The following is an 18,806-nucleotide window of genomic DNA, read 5'->3' as shown; positions in this document are numbered from 1 at the left end:
CCCTGTCCCTTGCAGTGGCACCGGCCAGCTCCCCATCCCAAGACGCCTTCTACACGGTGTGCTTTGGGGTGGTTTGGAAAAAACCAACGAGCTGCACATTTCTGGCCCCCAAAGGTCACTCCGTAAGGTTCTCCCTTTAAAGAATTCCTAAGGGGGCTCAACAGGGGCCTGTCTTTGAAGGGTTCAGAGCGCGCAGGCCTGTGTGTGTGACTTGAAAGGCAGGGGGGCTCCTTTATCTACAGAGAAGTATGGCGCTTCCCCTGATGGAAGCTGCTGTCATCTCGTAACCAGCTTAGCGCAGTCAGGAGGCGAGCCCACTTGAAACACTGTTTTACATGGAGATCAATGGGAGGACACGAAACCGGGGCCGGGGAAGCAGGCGAGGGAGTGAGCCAGAGGCCCCTCTGAGGCAGTGCGATAGCGCCAGGCCACCAGGGAGGAGCCCGAGCCGCCGTGGCCCACGAAAGGCTGCCTCCGAGGGCCAGCTGCTGCCGAGCGGCCGTTCCGGGGGGCTGCGGGCGTGGTCCTGGGGGGTGCGGGGCCACACTCGTGTCAGGGCATCGATCGCTTCTCCGTGAGTCGAGCCTCGAGCCTTGGGTTGGGAGCCCGGGCGGGCGGCCGCGTGCGTAATGTGATTGAAAGGCAGTTAAAATGGCGGTGACCTTTTCAGGAGGAATTAGATTGCCTGCCAAGACCGGTTAGAGGGAGTGATAACGCCAGCTTGAGGAAGCTGTCCAGCAGCCTTCAGAGGGAGCGAGCCACAGACAGGGACAGAGGCACCTGATGGGGCAGAGGACAGCATGGGAGAATTGGGGATCAGTTCCTGCTCAGTGCTCATCCTCTCTTCCCTCAACGCCAGCCAGGCCCTTCCCGCCACATTCCCCTCCCCCCAGCCTCTGGGAGTTCCTCTCTTTGAGCCGATCAGTTGTCTTGAAAATGATCCTCCTGCTGCTATGGGAGCAGTGAAGCTTCAGGGCAGGGGGAGGCCCGTGAAAGGCCCAGGGGAGCAGCCGCGCATTTGAAGTTAGGAAAAGATGCCTGGTGTGAAGGGGCGCAGAGACTCAAAGGAAGAGAGAGGTCCCCTCGGGCCCCACCTTATGCGGAGAAACCTCTGGACTCCCCCAAAACCTGGGAGAGTGACAATCACAGGCAAAGCTTCCATCCACAATGGGGGCCATTGAGTGTCCCCACCTGCCACGGCCCTGCTGCCTTCCCTGAAACCAAACACAAGCTCAAAAGCCCCCTGACCCCCGAGGCTCTGCCACAGACTTTGGCGAGTGCCTTCCCCTCTGTGTCTCAAGATCCTCTCTGAAATGGGGGACTGGCCCCCCTGAGAAGGGCTCCATCCCTGGGAGTGTCCCTGTTCGCTGCCTGCTCCTGTTCCTACTCTGGTGGAATCCAGAGGGGGCTTCTCTCTGTTGGGTTCATGGGCCCGCAGCCACCTGTCCGCCATACTCCCTGGCACAGAGAGACAGGAGATGGGCCGACCCCATTTCAGGAAAGAGTTAGCCTTGACTCCGAGTACAAGAGCAGCGAGGTGGAGCACTCTCCCAAGAGACAGGCCAGGAAGTGGAGGTGGAAGGGACCCGCCAAGGATTCGGAGCCCTCTCAGCCAAGGGATCAGGGTCCTGTCACCAAGCTGGGGACAGAAAGAACAGTCGGCCTGGAAGTGGAGCTGGCCTGGGCAGCTCCAGCCACTTTTCCACGGCAACCTGGGACGACCCGCTTCTCAGGGAGGAGCCAGGCAAAGGCGGCATGCCCCGAAGGCCCCAGTCACCTTTCGTTCCAGGACAACACAATCTCAGGGAAAAGCTGGTGGAGACAGATGGTACAGCGAGCCTGGGCCTGGGAGGAGGTGGCCTGATGGCGTGGCACCTGCCTGCTGGGGTAGCAGGGCCTGCCTGGCTCCTCACTCCCCACCCCGCGTGGCAGAGGCCACGGCTGCCACCCCTGCTGTCCGGCCTGGGAGGCGGCAGGTGCTGGAAATGGCCAGCATCTGCCTTTGTCATATATGTTGGGGATTGGGGGGAGGAGGAGGGGGCATGTGGTGCAGTCTCCAGGCCCCCTGGCCTTTGCCCCTGCGGGTGGCGTGGGCACCCACGGTTGTCAAGTCGGGGACGGTGAAGGAAGCAGAGGCCAGGGCGTTGGCGGCTCGGACGTCGCCGCCTGCCTGTGTCTCTTCTGACGTGCGCCAGCAAGTGAGGCAGTGAAACGCATTATCGAGTGGTGCCCGGAAAGTGGCTAACTGCGTTTGACACACGCCAACTCCCTGCCTCCACACTGGATAATTGCATTGTCAACTGCTCAGCCAAGTGGCAGGTGACAGACACTGCCGGCCGATTGATTGTCCCGGCATCGCCCGGGCCGGCTCCGAGGACTGTCAGGCCCCAATCGATGGCGTTTACACAAGCCACCACGGCGGCATCGGTAACTAATTTCAGCTGGAAACTCATCTGCAGCCGACGCCCCAGTCCAGCTCAGCCCCTGCTGGCCCCCAGCACCCCACCAAGGGGGGATGGGGGTCTCACCTTCTGGCCCTCCCTGCCTGTGTTTGGGGCAGCAGGTGAGGAAATCGATGGAGGCTTTTTTGGTGGTCTCGGATTCCAGGACATTACTGCGCCAAGCTCACACACATCTCCGGTTTCTCAATCAATATGCTGATCAATTGATTAAATTAACACCGACTTTCTTCTTACTGGTCCAGGGAAAAAAAATTCCTTTGGACGAGAGGAGATTATTTTATGAAATTTAGACCTTATTATCATTTAGCACCCACTCCTCCTCTGCTAGCCCTATCTCAAGATCTTGCCATGGGATAGGGCTGGGCCCAACTCCTAAAATTGCTGGCTAAGGCTGCTCCTTTGGGGTTCTCCTCTACCCCCTCCCTGTAGCTCTCACAAGTGGGGAGCTAGGTTGAGAACCCCAGACTGGAAGCAGGGAGGAGTCCCAGAGCACTCTTTCAAGCTCTGTAGAAGGGAGCCCCACTTCTTCCTTCCAGAAGTCATCAAGCAGCCCTCTTCCACTCACCCCCTGGGAATAGACCCCAGTCATTGCAGGGTACCAGGATTTAGAACAAAAGAAATTTACCAGTCTGCTCCTGCCTCCTTTGACTGCTGGGGTTTCTGAGGACCAGAGATGGGGGAGAGCCCCTTCTTCCTGGAGCCTGGAGGAAAAGCTTCCTGTGGCCCATCTCTCTTTAGCTGGATCAGGGACACAGCTTCCTTTTAGCCCCCTTCCCCCCCCCCCCCCCTCACTGCAAGGCAAAGATTGCTTCCTAGGCCATCTTGCCTGCAAATACTACTTTGGGATATTTCAACAGCTGAGGCTAAAAAGGAGATTCGCGGCCTTTCCCGGCCAGGGGGCCGTCTGGGGATCCGCATAAAATGACTTTACGACCATTTCTTTTTATTGGAATGCTGTGAGAAGTCAGCGAGTGACATTTCATTAAGAAAATAAAGTTTAACAGGCCAGGGAGCAGGGTGTGTATAGACTAGGCAGGATTCTGTCAAATGTTTGGGGGAATGGAGGGGGCCCTTCCCCCGGGGAGCAGGAGGGAATGCCATCTGTCACCGAAAGTGCTAAACTGTCCCATAGAAGACCCAGCTCAGAGGTCATGTGATCCCAGACCTGAAAGATTCTAGTCTGTCTCACTTTTTGCAGAGGAAGCGGCTGAGCCGTGGCAGCCTAAAGGACTTGGCCAGGGTTGCCCAGGTAATTGGCATCAGGGCTGAGGTGTGAATGGGGGTCTCTCAGGTCTGTCTAAGGCTTCCCAACTTACGGTCTGGGCAAAGGGAAATGGGGCCGAGGCCAGGCTCAGGCGGCCCCGAGAACTCCAATCTCTGTGAGCCATCCAGGTGAGGGCTGAGCAGCAGGGAGCGAGCGGCAGGCCCTCTCTCAGACCAGCCCTTGGAGCGCCAGGAGAACGGAGGCTGCACCATAGGCTGGCTGCTTCTGCTGCTTTGTTTACAGGCTTCAGGAAAAGAGAGGCCACGGGGCACTTGAAAGGCGAGGTGGAGTTTGTTAATGATTTGGGGCTCTTAAACACCTTTGGGGTATTTATTTTAAATCGTTTCCAAGAAGCTGAGACCCCTTTAACCCCGCCTGAGCGGGCAGCGGCAGGCGAACAGCCGCCAGGAGGATATGAAGTTGACCTCATCACTCGTCACTCAGTGAAGGTGGTCCTCGGCTTCCGCAGTCCCTGGCAGAAGCAGGAATAACTTGATTTGGTGAGCGTCGGGCCGGCAGCCCCCAGAAAGCTGTGTGTACACAGTGCTGGGGGCCGGGGGGGCTGCCGCAATCCTGATAGCTATATCCTGATTGATGGGGGAGTTTGTCTCCCAAACTGTCAGAGGGTTTATGGAGGTGCCACTCACCGGTGAGACTGAAATTGCTTCTCAGAATACACCTGGCCAGCCGGGAGACCCTCGGAAATGGCTGCCAGCTGCCTATTGCCGTTTCTCTGGAGCGGGGTTGGGGGCAACACACCTGCTTCCCTCCCTCCCAAAAGGGCTTTGACAGGCAGTCTGGTCCCTAGAGCAGCCCAGGGGCCTGCATTATCCAAACAAGACATTCGGCAAAACTTTGGTGCAGGTCTGCCCCTTGAATATAGATATTGACTCTTTGAAGACCCGTTTCTCTGAGTGGGTGAACAGTTAAGAAGTGCCCTGTGGCTTCCCTAGGGCAAGGGGTATATGGAAGCTCGCTGCCAAAGGGCATGGTGTGATCTAAAGGTTCTTTCTTCCCGACGGTGTCTTGTAGTTTCCCCGAAGTGTGGCCATCATGGGCCAGTGCCTTCAGGAGCAAGGGGCCCAGTGCCCGGGGGAAGGAGCAGGTGTGAGCAGGCATCCCGCTGGGGCCATTCTCCCTATCAGTGTGTGACTGCTCTTGTCCAGGAATCTGGTCTGAACGAGGCAGGGATGAATAATTAATGGCAGGCAGTTCAGACACCAAATATTTGAGCAGCTGCTTGGTGATTTTGCTGGCAGGGACCTTGAGGCAGAACCAAGAAACCAGGTCTCTGGGGTCATGGTGAACCAGCCATGGCATAGCAGGGCATCCCCATTCGGGCATAGCCTATTCTGATCTGCCCTCCGGGCAAGGTGGCACATGTGTAAGTGAAGTTAAAGGGAAGGCCTGCAGCCCATTTGGCCTTCAGTTCTGGCCCTCAGAAAGTCAGCACCTCCATCTGCAGAATGGGAGTAAGTGGGCCAGTGAGCAGGCAGGGTTTTGAGCTGATATGGAAATATTGCAACAAAGAGCTGGCAGGGCCCTGGCTTATCTATCCTGTCTGTCTCGTCATGGATTCTCAGAATCCTTCCTCTAGTTTATCTCTGAGGATCCTAGAGAACACAGGACCCTTTCTGGAAGCCAGACTAGAGCCGGTGAGAAGGAAAGGTGTCAGCCTTTATGCAGGCTGAACCCAGGAACAGAGCAGTCCAAGAAAGTGTGGCCCTAGAGCTGGGCTTTGGTAGGTAGGGAACAGTAAGATGAGGTGAGCTAAGGCCCACCAGAGCATCTTTTTAGGGAGGCATGGCAGTCAACGGGTAAAAAGGATCCTTGAATGGCAGGCCAGAGAAGCTGGGCCTAGCAGAGGTAAGACTCCAAACCAGAAGTAGTTCTATCTTGCTGGATTTTCTCCCAGAAGCTGCTGGCGCACGCTCACACACCTTAGGTGCTTTTCCTGCCTCACCCCCTGCCCTCTTGTCTCCCCGCAGGCTCTGGCTTCATCATGTGCAGCGGCAAAGAGAATCCCGACAGTGATGCTGACCTGGATGTGGATGGTGATGATACCCTGGAGTATGGGAAGCCCCAGTATCCTGAAGGACATGTGGGGGAGAGGGAGGGCGGGGCACCCTTGGGCTTCGGGAGCCCTACACAAAAGGAATCCTCATTTGAAGGGCTTGGGGAGCCTCCAGATCAAAGACCCCCAATCTTAGTGAGCAGAGCCAGTTCACTCCACTTTGTACGCTGCAACGTTAGAGCCCTCAAAGAGGCTGCTCGCCCCCTACGCCCTCCCAAAGCGAAGTCCCTCCAGTCGCTTCCTACCCATCATGTGACAGCCTCTAACTGCTGAGGTCCTGGGACTGGCCTCCAACTGACAAATCCTTGAGAGCCAGGCCTTGCTTTGGAGCCGGGCAGTATTTACCTTAACCTGGGTTCAGGTACACTGAGGCTGACGTCATTCCATGCACTGGTGAGGAGCCAGGGGAAGCCAAAGAGAGAGAAGCCCTTCGAGGAGCTGTGCTAAAGTGAGTTCCTAGGCATGGAGTTAGGGTGGGGAGAGGGGGATGTTCAAAGCAGCTGCTGCCCCCTCGTGGAGGCCACGTGGATCACTGCTGGGCAGCCCCCCTCAGTGGGGTCTCCCCCATTTCCTGCCTGAAGGTCTCACTGCTTCCCCACTTTCCTTGCAGTGGCGGCACACCCAGCACTCGGATAACGCCAGAGTTCTCCAAGTGGGCCAGTGATGGTGAGTCCTGCACTTGGAGAGGGGGATGTCCCTGCCCTAGTCCGGCAGGGGGAGGGACACGAGAGCCTCAGCTGCCTTTGCCCCTGCTGTGGGCACTCCCCCATCCAGGCCCCCCAGAATATCCGTCCCCTGCTCCCCACTCACCTGGGGAACTGAGGCTAAAACAGTAGAGAGGCTGCCTGGTCAGAGGCCTCAGAAGGAAGGGCTGAGCCAGCTTCACTGATGAGGAGCTGTCCAGCAGCCAGGGCCCCCACTCTCCACCGGGCTTCCTGCCTTCCCTCTAACCCCTGGGACCAGGGGCTTCCCGCCTGGGAGAGGAATCACTGTGAGGAGGAGCTGTCCAGCAGCTGGCAGCCTCTCTGCCTGCCCGTCTCCCTGCCCTTGGATGGGTGCGAGTCTCTTCTCCTTCTCCAGCAGAGATGCCCTCCACGAGCAATGGCGAGAGCAGCAAGCAGGAGGTCGCCATGCAGAAGACGTGCAAGAACAGCGACATTGAAAAGTGAGTGTCGGGGTCCTTCCCTGCAGCGGAGGCACTTCCTTAGGCTGAGCAGCAAGTGGGGAGGGAGGGCGAGCCGCCTGCGGCTGCCCAGACTGGATTGATAAGCGGGCCCGGCCTGAGAGCCCCGGAGCGGCTGCCCGCGAGCCCTGCCGCCGAGCGGTGATGTATGGCAGCCCGGCCCAGCCGCAGCGGCTGATTCATCTCCAGTTTCTGTTTCTTAATCGGGAGCTAAATTGGTTTCATTTTTCTTGTCCCGGGTGTTGCTCGCGGCAAGTTGAGGCAGAACCGTTGGGCTCCATCATTCGCAGCTGGGATCTCTCGGCCTTGGTGCTGTGGCCGGAGTTGGTCAGGGGAGCCCCGTTGGTGCCGGCGGCCGCGGGGCCGGAGGTGAAGCTTCTGCCCCATGTTCAGACAGCTGCCTGAGCCCCACCCAGGTTTAGGGACGAGGAAAGACTCTTCCGTCCTTGACAACCAAAAATCAGGGAGGGCATCCTGGCTCACAGCTCCGGTCCCCGAAGCTGTGCCCTGACCCCGGGGTGCTTGGGGCCCCCGGCCCACCCTGTTGGCGGGTTGCAGGTGGCGTGGCTGCAGGTGGCCCGGGTGCCCCCTCCTTGCCCCAGAAGTGCTGCCCGAGTTCAGCCCCCACGTGGGAGCCAGGGTCGCGTGGGGGGAAAAGGCAGCATCTTCATTCCGAGGGCCAATGTTCAATTTTGCTTCCTGCCACCAAAGTAGATTGCAGGCCAGCGTGCGAGTCTGGCTTCCTGGCCCACTGGGTCACCTCCCATTTGTTTTCCTCAATTTTCTGTTGTCATAAATTCATTCCAGCCCGTTGTGGTTGATCAGTTTATCTCGGTCGGGGCAGAGAGCGCTGCTAGCATGATATATGACATGAAACGTTTTAGCCAGCCTCTCCATGAATCACTCCAGCTGCTCCGTGTCAGCGGCAAGGCAAACAGGCCCGCGCGGCCGACCAGGCCGCCGATGAGCTCAGGATGGGAAGAGACATGACGTATGAATGTTTATTTAATAATTCTCTAATATTTCCAGCCGAGTGTGGTTGTGCCTTCCGAATGGGGGCTGGGGAGGGGTCGGGGGAGGGGAGCGAACTCTAATCTGGAGGAGCCGGTCATAAATCAGGGAGACAACATCATTAATCAGGGAAGGAGGTGGGCCCAGGGGCCACTGGCTGTCCTGTGTGGCCGGGCCGGGAGAGGACCGGGCCCGCCGACACGGGGGCCAGCGTGGGTGGGTGTGCGTGCAGGCAGGTGGTATCTGTGTGCGGGGGCGGGGGACGTTTTATAAAACAAGTCTTGATTTCCGTGCTCGTCGCCTGGCAGAGCCTCGTGCATAATAGGCAGCGGGGGCCCCAGTGGGCAAGGCGAGTGTGTGAAGCCTGGGATTTGAGTCGGCGCCGCCGCCGCCAAGCATTCAATCCGCTTGTAATTATCTCCTTTGGAGAACACTTCATGCCGGGCATGCTTCAGCGGGCGAAACGCTCGTTGGGTTAAGAAGGTTTGAGAGCAGGAGACGCTGCCGCGGGTTTGGCTTTTTCCTTTCTTCCGAAATGGCAGTTTTACAAAGCATTGGTCCCACCACATCCCCGGGGGTCGGGGGCGCTGAACACAGCTGGTGTTTCAGCAGAGAGGGCGCCCCAGGGGCCAGGTGTGGGCACGGCTCCATCCCAGCCCTGCTCCTGGGGCCTCCTGGTGGGATCCCGCTCACATGGTTCCCGTAGAAACCAGCTCCCAGCTCCGTGCTCTGAGCCAGCCCAGGGGAAGGAGGAGGAAGGGGAGCAAGAAGCAAGCATAGACAGACCCCCAGCTCCAGTGTGCCCAGGGGAGCCCGGCAGCTCCTTCTGGAGAAGACAGAGCCAGGAGGTATGGGGTGGGATGGGGTGGGAAAGACCCCTTCTCCTGGAGGAACCAATCCCTCCCTCTGTGCCATACTCTTCCCTCGGCCTTTTTGGCCCCCAGCAGAACCTCAGTCGGCCTCTATATCCCCTGAGCTTTGACTGCCCTTGGTTCAGGGCTCAATTTTGCTAGTCTCTTAAATGGAACAGAGACCTAGAGGAACTCCATCAGCTGAGATAAATCGGAAGGGGGCAGGGAAATGGCAGGGCTGTCATTGCCAAGTTGTAGTCCCCAAGCCCGGCAGCCCAATGCTGTTTGCCCATCGGGCAGCTACACTGGCCCAGTGGTAGAGGAAGTTGGGGTCTGGCAAAGGATTGTGGTATAATAATGGAATCTTTGTGGGGAGAGTGGGGGCCCAGAACCTGGAAAAGGATTGGAGACAGGTGAGGCAGCCACCCCCCGTTACTGCCTGGGGACTCTGGGTGTGGCACAAGTGCCCCTTCTCTCTGGAAACAGCCCCAGCTCTGCCTTTCAGGCTCTAGGCTCTATAGACACCTCTTGGGAGGACAATTAGCTCTCAGTTATAGAAGAAACAAACCAGGCCATGCAGGATAAATCGGGACCCCAGAAGCTTCTGGTTGAGCTGTTTGGAGAGGACAAATATTGATGGACCCATGCCTGTCATGTCCCTACTCAGGAGATCTCAGTGCCCAGAGAAAGTTCAGGAAATACAGGAAAGCCTTTTGTCCTGCTCCCCCTGGAGGTGGCGAGGAGAAGTGAGTGGGGTGGGGGGACGGAAGGAGCCGATTGAGGACCCTCTTTCTCCACCCCAGTCCCCCGTTCCTGACTCCCCCACCTGAAAGCTCTAGGGTCACCTTCTGTCTGAAACCGTCTGGTTCTCCCCTCATGAGCCCCTCAGCCCCGTTCCCCTTCTGGAGATGGGGCTTTCCTCTGGGGCCTGGGACTCCGTGTGAGCAGGCCCACCCATGTGACCTTCTCCTGGCATCCCGGCCCTCGCCTTGGACTGGGAGGTGGGGCCGGGGGTACGTGAAGGGGGAGGCGCTGCCGGGAGGACCTGCCACCTCCCGAGGACAGGCCAAAGGATTTATGGCGCCGCCTCTCTCTCCCTGGGCAAAATCTGGGGATAAATAGCATCATTAACATTTTAAATTACAAATCCCATGTCAGGCCCTGTTATTTACATGGGAGCACTGAGCAGTTTAATTACACAGTAATTGGCACCTAGCAGCAGAGGGGTGACCCCAGCTGGGGCTGCGGAGGCAGACACCTTCCCGGGCTAGCACCGAGAGCCCAGAGCTGCCACCAGGGGTCAGCCCTGCTGCACGGGGGCCCTTCCATGTGCGCCAAGGTGTGCCAGAGCAGAGATGGGGGGCCAGAGTAGACCGGCCCGTGGGGGACCAGAGCAGAGATGGGGGGACCAGAGTAGACCGGCCCGTGGGGGACCAGAGCAGAGATGGGGGGCCAGAGTAGACCGGCCCATGGGGGGACCAGAGCAGAGATGGGGGGCCAGAGTAGACCGGCCCGTGGGGGACCAGAGCAGAGATGGGGGGCCAGAGTAGACCGGCCCGTGGGGGACCAGAGCAGAGATGGGGGGCCAGAGTAGACTGGCCCATGGGGGGACCAGAGCAGAGATGGGGGGCCAGAGTAGACCGGCCCGTGGGGGACCAGAGCAGAGATGGGGGGCCAGAGTAGACCGGCCCATGGGGGGACCAGAGCACACAGGCCCGTGGGGGACCTGTTTTCGTGCCAGGTGGCCACATCTTTTCTAACTTGGGAAGAGCCTCGTGACCATTGGCCCAAGCTTAGCTATCCATTCTGCCTTCAGCCAAAGGGCTTTTCTGTTTTGGGGTAGGGAACTGATGGGGTCTGGGCTTTTGAAGGGCCTGGTCTGATAGTTAGAGGCTATCACCAGAGGGTGGGCTTCCAGTACCTCCCTAAGGTACTGGGGATGGAGACCCATGTAGCACTGACCCTGGAACATAAGCTAGGTCATGTGTCAGTCACTGAGAGAGGGTGACATTTCTGTGACTCCACAACTAGAGGGGCCTCAGGTGTGTGGAGGTCAGGGGGCTACCTTCCCTACCCCTGGAGGCCGGCTACAAGTTCTAGATACTCTTCTTTGGAATGACTTACAATTTGGCAGGAACGTGGGTTTGGTGCAACCAGGAAGGCCAGGGATCCCCAACCTGGGGAGAAGCAAGAACTTGACTTCCCATCTGCAGCTTCTGAGGAAGTGATCAGAGCTGACTCAGTCCTTTGCCTCTGAGGAGAGCGGGCACTTCCTAGCCAGCAAAGCTCTGGCCTTGGGTCCGGCCATCTTTTGGCCAGCCCAGCAGCTACATCCAGGCTCTCCCCCCACATATCCTTACAGGTGGCTTGGCTGCCAGCAGTCTCCATGATACCAGGGAGGCGGGCCTCCCCATCCTTCCCTACTGGGTTTGGGCCCATCCTGGGATCTCTGCAGGCTTTCTGTGAGGGGAGGGAGGTTCCAGCCGCGCTTTTTGACTGCCTCGGCCTTACCCTGTCCCTATTCCAGGATCACCGAGGACTCCGCTGTGACCACTTTTGAGGCCCTGAAGGCCCGTGTGCGGGAGCTGGAGCGGCAGCTGTCCCGTGGGGATCGATACAAATGTCTCATCTGCATGGTGAGAGGCCTGCCCGCTCAGGGTCTGCCCCGAGGGTTGGGGGGTTGGGGGGTGAAAGGGGTGCCTCCCTCCGGTGGTGCGGGCCCAGGTAGGGAGCGGAGGCGGGCCTGGCAGTGACGCCCTCTTGTCTCACCCTCCAGGACTCCTACACGATGCCTCTGACATCGATCCAGTGTTGGCACGTGCACTGTGAGGAGTGCTGGCTCCGGACCCTGGTAAGCTATGAGGGAGAGGGGGGTGGCAGTGGCCCGCCCAGTGTGGGGGTGATGCCCAGAACTGGAAGGAACCCCAAAGGCTGCTCTGCTCCCTATACCTGATGGAAAAGATGGGGGAGAGGGACCGAATCTTGCCAAGCTGCCACTTAGCCTCCTGGAGCCTTGGTTTTCCTTCTGCAAAAGATTACTGAGGCCCCAGAGACTTTCCAAGCTGTGAAAAGAAGGCTTCTATAACTGTCTCCAAAAGTCCGAAGGAGGTCTCCCCTCTGGGGTAGCTCTCAAGGGCACTCAGTGCTCCCGGCCCCTGCCACCGAACTGCCCCCCGCCCAAGTCTTATTGTCTCCGAGCTGGGCTTCCCCTGGGCCTCCAGTCCTGCCTCATAGGGCCTAGACTCTTCTTCTGGACCTCTCAAATCCAGGGGCTCCCCGAGCTGACTTGGGCATTGCAGATTTATCCCAACCATTCACTCCTTTAGCTGCTGGCCACTACAGACACTTCCCTGGGCCCATTGGCCCTCCTCCCGAACTGTGCTCCCTCCTCCCTTCAGCTTTACCTTCTGGATTTCCTCAAGGCCCAGTGCTTGGAGCCTGGCTCTCTTTGCCCACCCCCAGCCCTGGTGCTCCTCCCACACCCGTTCCTGCCTGTCCGCCCACAGATGGGCCCCCTCCGCCATCCCCTCCATCGGCAGTTCTCCCTCCCACAGCCTGAGCTCCTGGGCCTTCTGTCCCGCAGCAGGCTGATGGGAAACCTATCTGCCCGGGCCAGGGGCTCCTCCAGATCGCTTCCTCTCCCAGCATTCTGGCAGCTCTCCTCCATCTGCCACATCTCTGTCCTGGGTCCACCCCCAAGCGCCCGCACCCAGTCCTCGGTGATCTCGCTGGCTCTCCTGGGCTTCCTTGGCAGCCCCGGGCGCGGATGTGCATAGTGGCCCCCAGGCTCTTTTCTGTGTCCCAGCCCCATCTGCCTGGTGACTGTGTCCCTCTGGATGCCCCCAAGTGTCCCACTGGCCCGCAGCCCTAGGAAGGCAGCATTCACCAGAGGGCGCTCTCCTCGCCCGCTCAGCCTTTGTGTCTCTCCCCCGGACGTCCCGTAGACATTCTGTGACGGGCACACCGTCGCCCATCCCCTAGACCTGCCCCTTCGGGGGCATGGTACGCTCGCCCCAGCCTCCCTCGACACTGAGGTGGGTGTGGTCACCCCTGCAGTCTCTCCGGCTCCCATCTCTCTCCTGCAGTCCTTCCTTTTCACACCTGCCAAAGTCCATCCCCAGCACCTGGCTGCCTTCATAAACGGTGCTCCCTTAGCTCTTGGATCGGACTCCTCCAGTTGGCATCAAAAGCTTTCCTAGTTGGGCCCCTGCAAACCCTCACTGGGTGTTCTTCTGCCATGTTGTATAGACATTGTTCCCAGTGGGGGACGTGTCATCTCGCCCCTCCAGGCCTTTGCACTAGCTGTGCTTCTAGCCAGGAATGTTGGTCCTTCTCTGCCTTCCAGAAGCCACAGCTTCGCTTCCAGGCTCAGTTCCTTGGCCGCCACAAGCCTCCCCCTGACCCTGGAGGTGCAGGTGCCCACATCATTCTCAGGAATCACCTTGAAGACCTTTTGTTTTTGGTGGCTTAAACACATCCAGTGGAACATGAGCCCCTCGAGGGCAGAGCCCATTGAGTTCTTGCCTTTGTGTTCTCTGTGCTGCCGGAGCCAGCCCCGTTGAATGCAGCGGCTGCCAGGCCCAGCTAACTGACCCTTGACCTTGCCCCTGCCACTTCTAACCCCCCCCCAAGTCTCTTTCCCCCAGATGCCATACCAGCCTTGCTTTCCACGGCTTGCACTCGTCTACAAGGCTGATTTTGGGGACCCTGGTTTAGGACTCCATTACATTTGGACTGCTGCTCTGCCGAGAGTGAGCGTCCCCCTTGCTGGTATCCTCAGAGGTGGTGAGCTTGCCGTCCAGGCGCCTCTCCACCTCGCAGATAAAACGCCAGAAGGTCCAGCTCCTAGGGGTCCTCCCCTGAACACTCCCGATGTGCTCATTGCTCCTGTTTCCCCGGGCACCAGCACCTGGCCAGGAGCAGGAAGCTTGTCCATCCTGGGCAGAGCTTCCCAGGCTTGTTGGGCCAGCACGGCAGGAGCTGGCTCTCCTGCCTCCTTCCGGGGCCCATCATGGGTCCGTTCTGATAGGGACATCCTGGCTCCCATCCCCTCCCCAGGACCCTTGCTGGCTGTCTCTTTCTCTTCTCTCTTCAGAAGGTAACGGGCGCATTACCCCACCACTGTCTCCTCCCAAGCTGGCCTAACTTACATGGGCACCTTCCCTCGGCTGTCCCTTAATCAGCCTTGCACCGCTCCGAGCTTGGCCGTACTCCAGGCCTGGGGCCGGTCCTGGCTCAGGGCAGCCGGGCATATACCCCCCAACCCCCCCCCACGCCCGTTTGAAACAGCCTTTCGGAGCCTTTCCCACTGAGCAGCATTCTGGCCTCTGGGTCGGAACCTCCAGCCCTTCCCAGGTGGCCTTCTGCCACATCGTTGCATCTCAGTGCAGCTTCCCCAATCTGAACACCCCCAAGAGAACGCCTGAGCAGGGCAGAGGGATGGTGGTCCTGGAGCCCCCTGAGCCCCCAGGGACTGAACTGGCTGCCCATCCCCCTGCTGCCTCACGGAGCTCGCAGGGCACTAAAGCCCCAGATCTTTGTCAGACAGACCGCCGGCCCCTCGGTCTTTGTCCCCATCTGGGGCGGGGCGCCGCGCAGGCAGGAGAAGCCGTTACAAAGCCGCGGCTCATCTGTCGGCCAGCCCTCCCTGCATGACCATGCCGTGGTTATTACAGGCCCCGCAGCCCCGGCCCCGGCTCCGGCTCCGGCACAGGCGGGTTCTGTGTGACCATTAAAACGTAGCCCGAAGCCGCAATAAAAGCTGGAGAGAAGCGACTGGGCCTTTGTGGCCTGATCAAAGTCAGGCGTGTGATCTCGTTAGGGCCGCGGAGCCAGCGTGGGGGCTGGACCCGTGGGGTTTAACAGCCCAGCTGGGCCTGGCAAGCCTGCCTTGTTCTGATTACAGCCCCGCTTCTTCCCACAAAAGGGGCCTTGTGTCGGAGCCAAGCCTTCATCTGGGCTGGTCCTTTCCCACCCCCCCCAAGGCCATGGGGAGCCATGTGTCCAAGGGCTGGGGGGGCCCAGCCGCTTTGCACGGGGACCCACCCCTGGCTGAGCCTCAGCAGGCCCTCGGGATCCTCCACCTGCCCGGGGCCTGGACCCGAGTCTGCATCCTCAGGTGCCGAGGCTGCAGCCCTGGCTTTGTTCTGCTCTCGTGGGCCGGCCCAGCCCGGGCATTCCGCCCTCTGTCCCTGCTCTCTGACCCTAGTCACATGACTAGGGCATCATCACAGGAGTTGTCCTGACTCCCCTCCCCCCAGGGGCAGCCCTCCCTAAGGAGCTGGAGGGCCGACCCCATGCCAGAGCCCCCTGGGCTCAGCTCCCGCCTTGCCTCGCCTTCCCTTTGCCTGGCTCTCCAGGCCCAGCCCGAGCCGCTTGGTTCTTCAGCTCAGAGAGAAGGTGCCCGGGCAGTCCCTGACACATACCCCCCGCCCAGGCTCTTGTTGCCTTCCTGCAGCGTCCACTCCCTCCGGACCACAAGGGAAGGAGGTCCCCACGATCAGAAATAGCAGATGGGGAAAAGTCTGTATCCAGGCAGAGCAGCCAGCGCCCCCACAGGCATCGACGGTGTCTTGTCCCCCAACTTTGAGCGTGACCGCCTGCCTGGCAGGGGCCTGGGAGCAGGGATCGCAGCCCAACGGGAGGGGCACTCCGTCAGGCACCTGCCCCGTGGGGAGGGGGAGGGGCCTCTCTCTGGGAGACTGCGGGGCACCGCACCTCCCTGACCTTCCTTTCTGCCCCCAGGGAGCCAAGAAGCTGTGCCCCCAGTGTAACACCATCACAGCCCCCGGGGACCTGCGGCGCATCTACTTGTGAACCCAGACTCCAGGACCAGGCGTGAGCCCGCCCCCAGCCCCGCTCGCCCACCGCCCACAGAGACAGACACGCGTGTACACAGGCGTGCACACGGGACTCTGGAGCCAGAGTGGAGGGGGTGGAGCCGCCCAGCCCCCCTCCCGCCCCCGCCCGGCCCTGGCCACCTCTGTTTCCCCTCTTGCCCGTGTGTGTCTGGGCAGACGCACGGATGGACCTGCACACAGGCCAGACAAGCACATGTAACATAGACCCTGTATGTTTACAATGTTGTGTAGAGATGGGATGGACCCTCCCCGCCCCCGCCCCTCCCCGGGTTGTATGTTTTCTTCTTTCTGAAAGGAGGCAGGGAGTCGCGGCCCCGGCCCGGGGAGCCCCAGCCCCTCCCCACACTGGTCCCCTGTGTCTGCCAGCGGTGGTTTCATGTTCAGTGGTGTATAGTTCTTCATTAGACCCGGGGGCCGGCAGCTCCAGGAGGGGCCCCGTCTCCATCCGCCTGGGGCCCGCTGGCGCTGGTCGGGGCCAGGGACCTGGGCTGCTGAGAAGGAAGGAGTGGGAGTCCCTTCCGGGGCAGTGACCCTCCAGAGGGGAGGGGCTCGAGCGCCCCGGCCCTGGCCCTGGCCCGCCAGCCCCTGCCTGCCGGCCACCGCGGACGCTGTGCTGTGATGCTGTGTCTGTATATCCTCTGCCAAGGTACTTGTCCTTCCTGTTTGTAAACTACATTTGACATGAATTAAACCAGTGTACGCCCGTGTGTGGCCGAGCCTCAGCCTCTCCCTCGGCCAGGCTCCGGGCTCTTGGCGCCCTCCGAGGGGCCCGAGCCCGGGCCAAGCGTGCTGGGGGCTGTGGTGGGGAGGGCGTGCCTGGTGCGTTTCTTGTCAAGGGGGAGGCTCGGGGTCGTGAGCCAGGCCGGAAGGGCCCCCCAGGGCCTGCCCCGCTCTGCCCTCAGCCTCTGTCCGGCTCCACACGCACCCCAAAGGGTCACAGGCGCCACTTTCCCATCTGGGCCAAGTCCAAACCCAATTACCATTGAGCCGCCCAGGCCTGGGGTCAGAGGTCAGTGGGGATCCGGGAGCAGCCTGATGGATGGGAAGATCCTGACCTGAGCCACCAGGGGTCACCTGAGTCAGAGAGACAAACGGCCTCGCAGAGACGGGGTCAGGGAGGCCTGAAGCCCCGAGATGCTGGTGAGGGAGGTGGGCGGAAGCCAGGTCTCCAGGCCTGAGCAGAGGCCCACAGCAGGGAGGGGCAGCCATGCTTTGGTTCGGATATGACCCACGAGGCCCGAGGGGACGTCAGGGCCTGTAACAGAGGTGCCAGTGGAAGGGGTGGGCACTGGTATGAGGGGCCTCACTGCGGAAGGGGAGCCCTGGACACTGTTTCCCACCCATCTTCCCCACTAGGCCCCAGAGCGGGCTCCTGCTTCTCCCACCTTCCAGCTTCCCCAGCTCTGCCCCTAGAAGTCAAATCTTTGTCGAGTTAATGGCAGGCTCAAGCGTGGGCCATCGAGGAGGAGCTGGAGGGGAACCATCTCAGGAGGAAGGGGGGCCGTGGGGAGGAGCACATTACATCTCGGGGAGGAGGGAAGGCTGCTGCCAAGAGGCCGGTTAGAATCAGTGTTATCCCAGAATGCAGGGGGCCCGGGGAGGGCGGGGGGCAGAGGTGTTCTGGTTTCTGTGGTCACTGGCACCTGTGGGTGCGGTGAGTGCCGGGGTGCGCCCCTGTAAGTTAGGCAGGGGGAGGGGCCGTGCCCACATGCTGGCCAGCACCCTCCACCCCGCCCAGGGCCTCCTTATTCACCTCCCACGGGGTGGCCATGGGGCCTCGGTGGACACCACTTATGCAGCCGCTCCCCAGAGCCCCCCCTTTCTTGGCAGAGAGTAACCCTCCCCCCATGATTTTGGCCAAGTCACACCTGTTTTCTAGGCCGAGTGAGGCTGGACAGGGTCTCCCCCCACAAAGTGAGTGGGTATTAATGGGGGATCTTCTTTCCCCTGAGCCCCTCTCTGCCTACCGCCCTTCCTCTCCCCTTCCCAGGGATGGCCGGGAGCTGATGCTGCCCTCCCCACAGCTTCCCTGTGCTCCGGCCTGGGCCCACTGATGGGCCAGTGTGTGGGCAGGGGAAGGCGCCCCCAGCCATCCTCCATTAGCAGCCCTGCGCTGGGCAGCAGTGCCACCTGTTGGCCACGTAGGGGAACACACCGGGCCAAGGCGTCGGCAGGGGCCAGGGCGTCGGCAGGGGCCAGGGCCTGAGTAGAGCTTGTGGAACGAGAGGGGTGTCTGGGGGATCCCGGGCTCCAGAAATTGAGGCCCCGGGCTGCCAGACTGACTCACTTCCCAGCTGCTTTCCTTTCATCATGTGGGAAGAAGCTCACGAAGGATTCTGGATCCCCCCAATGATCCACAGCCAAGATCAGAACCCAGGTTCTTGTTCTTTCCCCAGCCCCCACGATGCTCACTTGGCCACCCCCAGAAAGGGGACCATGCACAGTTCTGGGGCCCCTTGGAAAAAGTCAGGCCGGAAGGCGTGGCCAGAGGGCACCCTGTCTGCCCAGGGAGTCCGTGATGTGACCCGGGCAAACGAGGAGGGGCCGCATCCCCAGGGCAGGGGCTGGAGGGGGTGCCCCCAGTGCAGGCGAGAGAGGGATGAGCTGGAGCACGTGCTGCAGGACACCAGGCCCCGGAGACTGGGCCGGACCCGGGAGGAGGAAGGCCGTGAGGAAGGAGAAAGGCCCTCACGATGGGGTGGGCCGGGGCTGCCTCGGGAGGTGGGTGGCTTCCAGAGACGGGGGGGCCCTTGGCAGAGGTTGCTGGGGAGGGCGTCTGGGCCCTCGGGACCCAGATCTGGGTCAGGGACCACGCTCAAGATCGCTGCGCTCCAGACCGCAGCCCACTGTGGAGTAAAGCAGGGGAAGGGGCCCAAGGCTCCCGGACAGGTGCTGGCAAACACCCAGGCCGCACCCACAGCCCCCCGGGGCCGGGCAGCCTTCCGGGTCCCCGAGCCCGGGCTTGGGGGGAGCGCGTGCCGGCCTCAGGCCCTCCCCCGCTCCCGTGGCCAGCCGCCGTCACCGGCCCCGCCTCGAGCCCTTCCCAGCCCGTGTTGGCGGCCCCCTCCGGGCGGGAGGGAAGAGAGCACAGATGCCAGAGG

The 18,806-nt window shown here is 60.7% G+C and overlaps 1 protein-coding gene across 3 annotated transcripts in view; it reads left to right on the top strand.

Moving 5' to 3' along the window:
• The window catches only part of RNF220 (ring finger protein 220), a 247,401-nt gene extending 230,989 nt beyond the window's left edge, over positions 1–16,412 (top strand). For 2 of the 3 annotated variants that reach the window (XM_051999871.1, XM_051999873.1), the window contains exons 9-15: positions 5,715–5,811; positions 6,162–6,248; positions 6,411–6,466; positions 6,881–6,965; positions 11,373–11,481; positions 11,622–11,696; positions 15,590–16,412. In XM_051999871.1, coding sequence (XP_051855831.1) covers positions 5,715–5,811; positions 6,162–6,248; positions 6,411–6,466; positions 6,881–6,965; positions 11,373–11,481; positions 11,622–11,696; positions 15,590–15,661 — 581 coding nt within the window. In that variant the 3' untranslated portion in view covers positions 15,662–16,412. The remainder of the gene's footprint in view (positions 1–5,714; positions 5,812–6,161; positions 6,249–6,410; positions 6,467–6,880; positions 6,966–11,372; positions 11,482–11,621; positions 11,697–15,589) is intronic. The other variant, XM_051999872.1, reaches the window with a different exon arrangement.
• Positions 16,413–18,806: the final 2,394 nt, after the last annotated feature.

This window comes from Antechinus flavipes, chromosome 4 (genome assembly GCF_016432865.1).
Source record: "Antechinus flavipes isolate AdamAnt ecotype Samford, QLD, Australia chromosome 4, AdamAnt_v2, whole genome shotgun sequence".
NCBI lineage: Eukaryota > Metazoa > Chordata > Mammalia > Dasyuromorphia > Dasyuridae > Antechinus > Antechinus flavipes.
The sequence above is the reverse complement of the archived record's forward strand: the minus strand, read 5'-3'. Positions and strand labels throughout refer to the sequence as shown.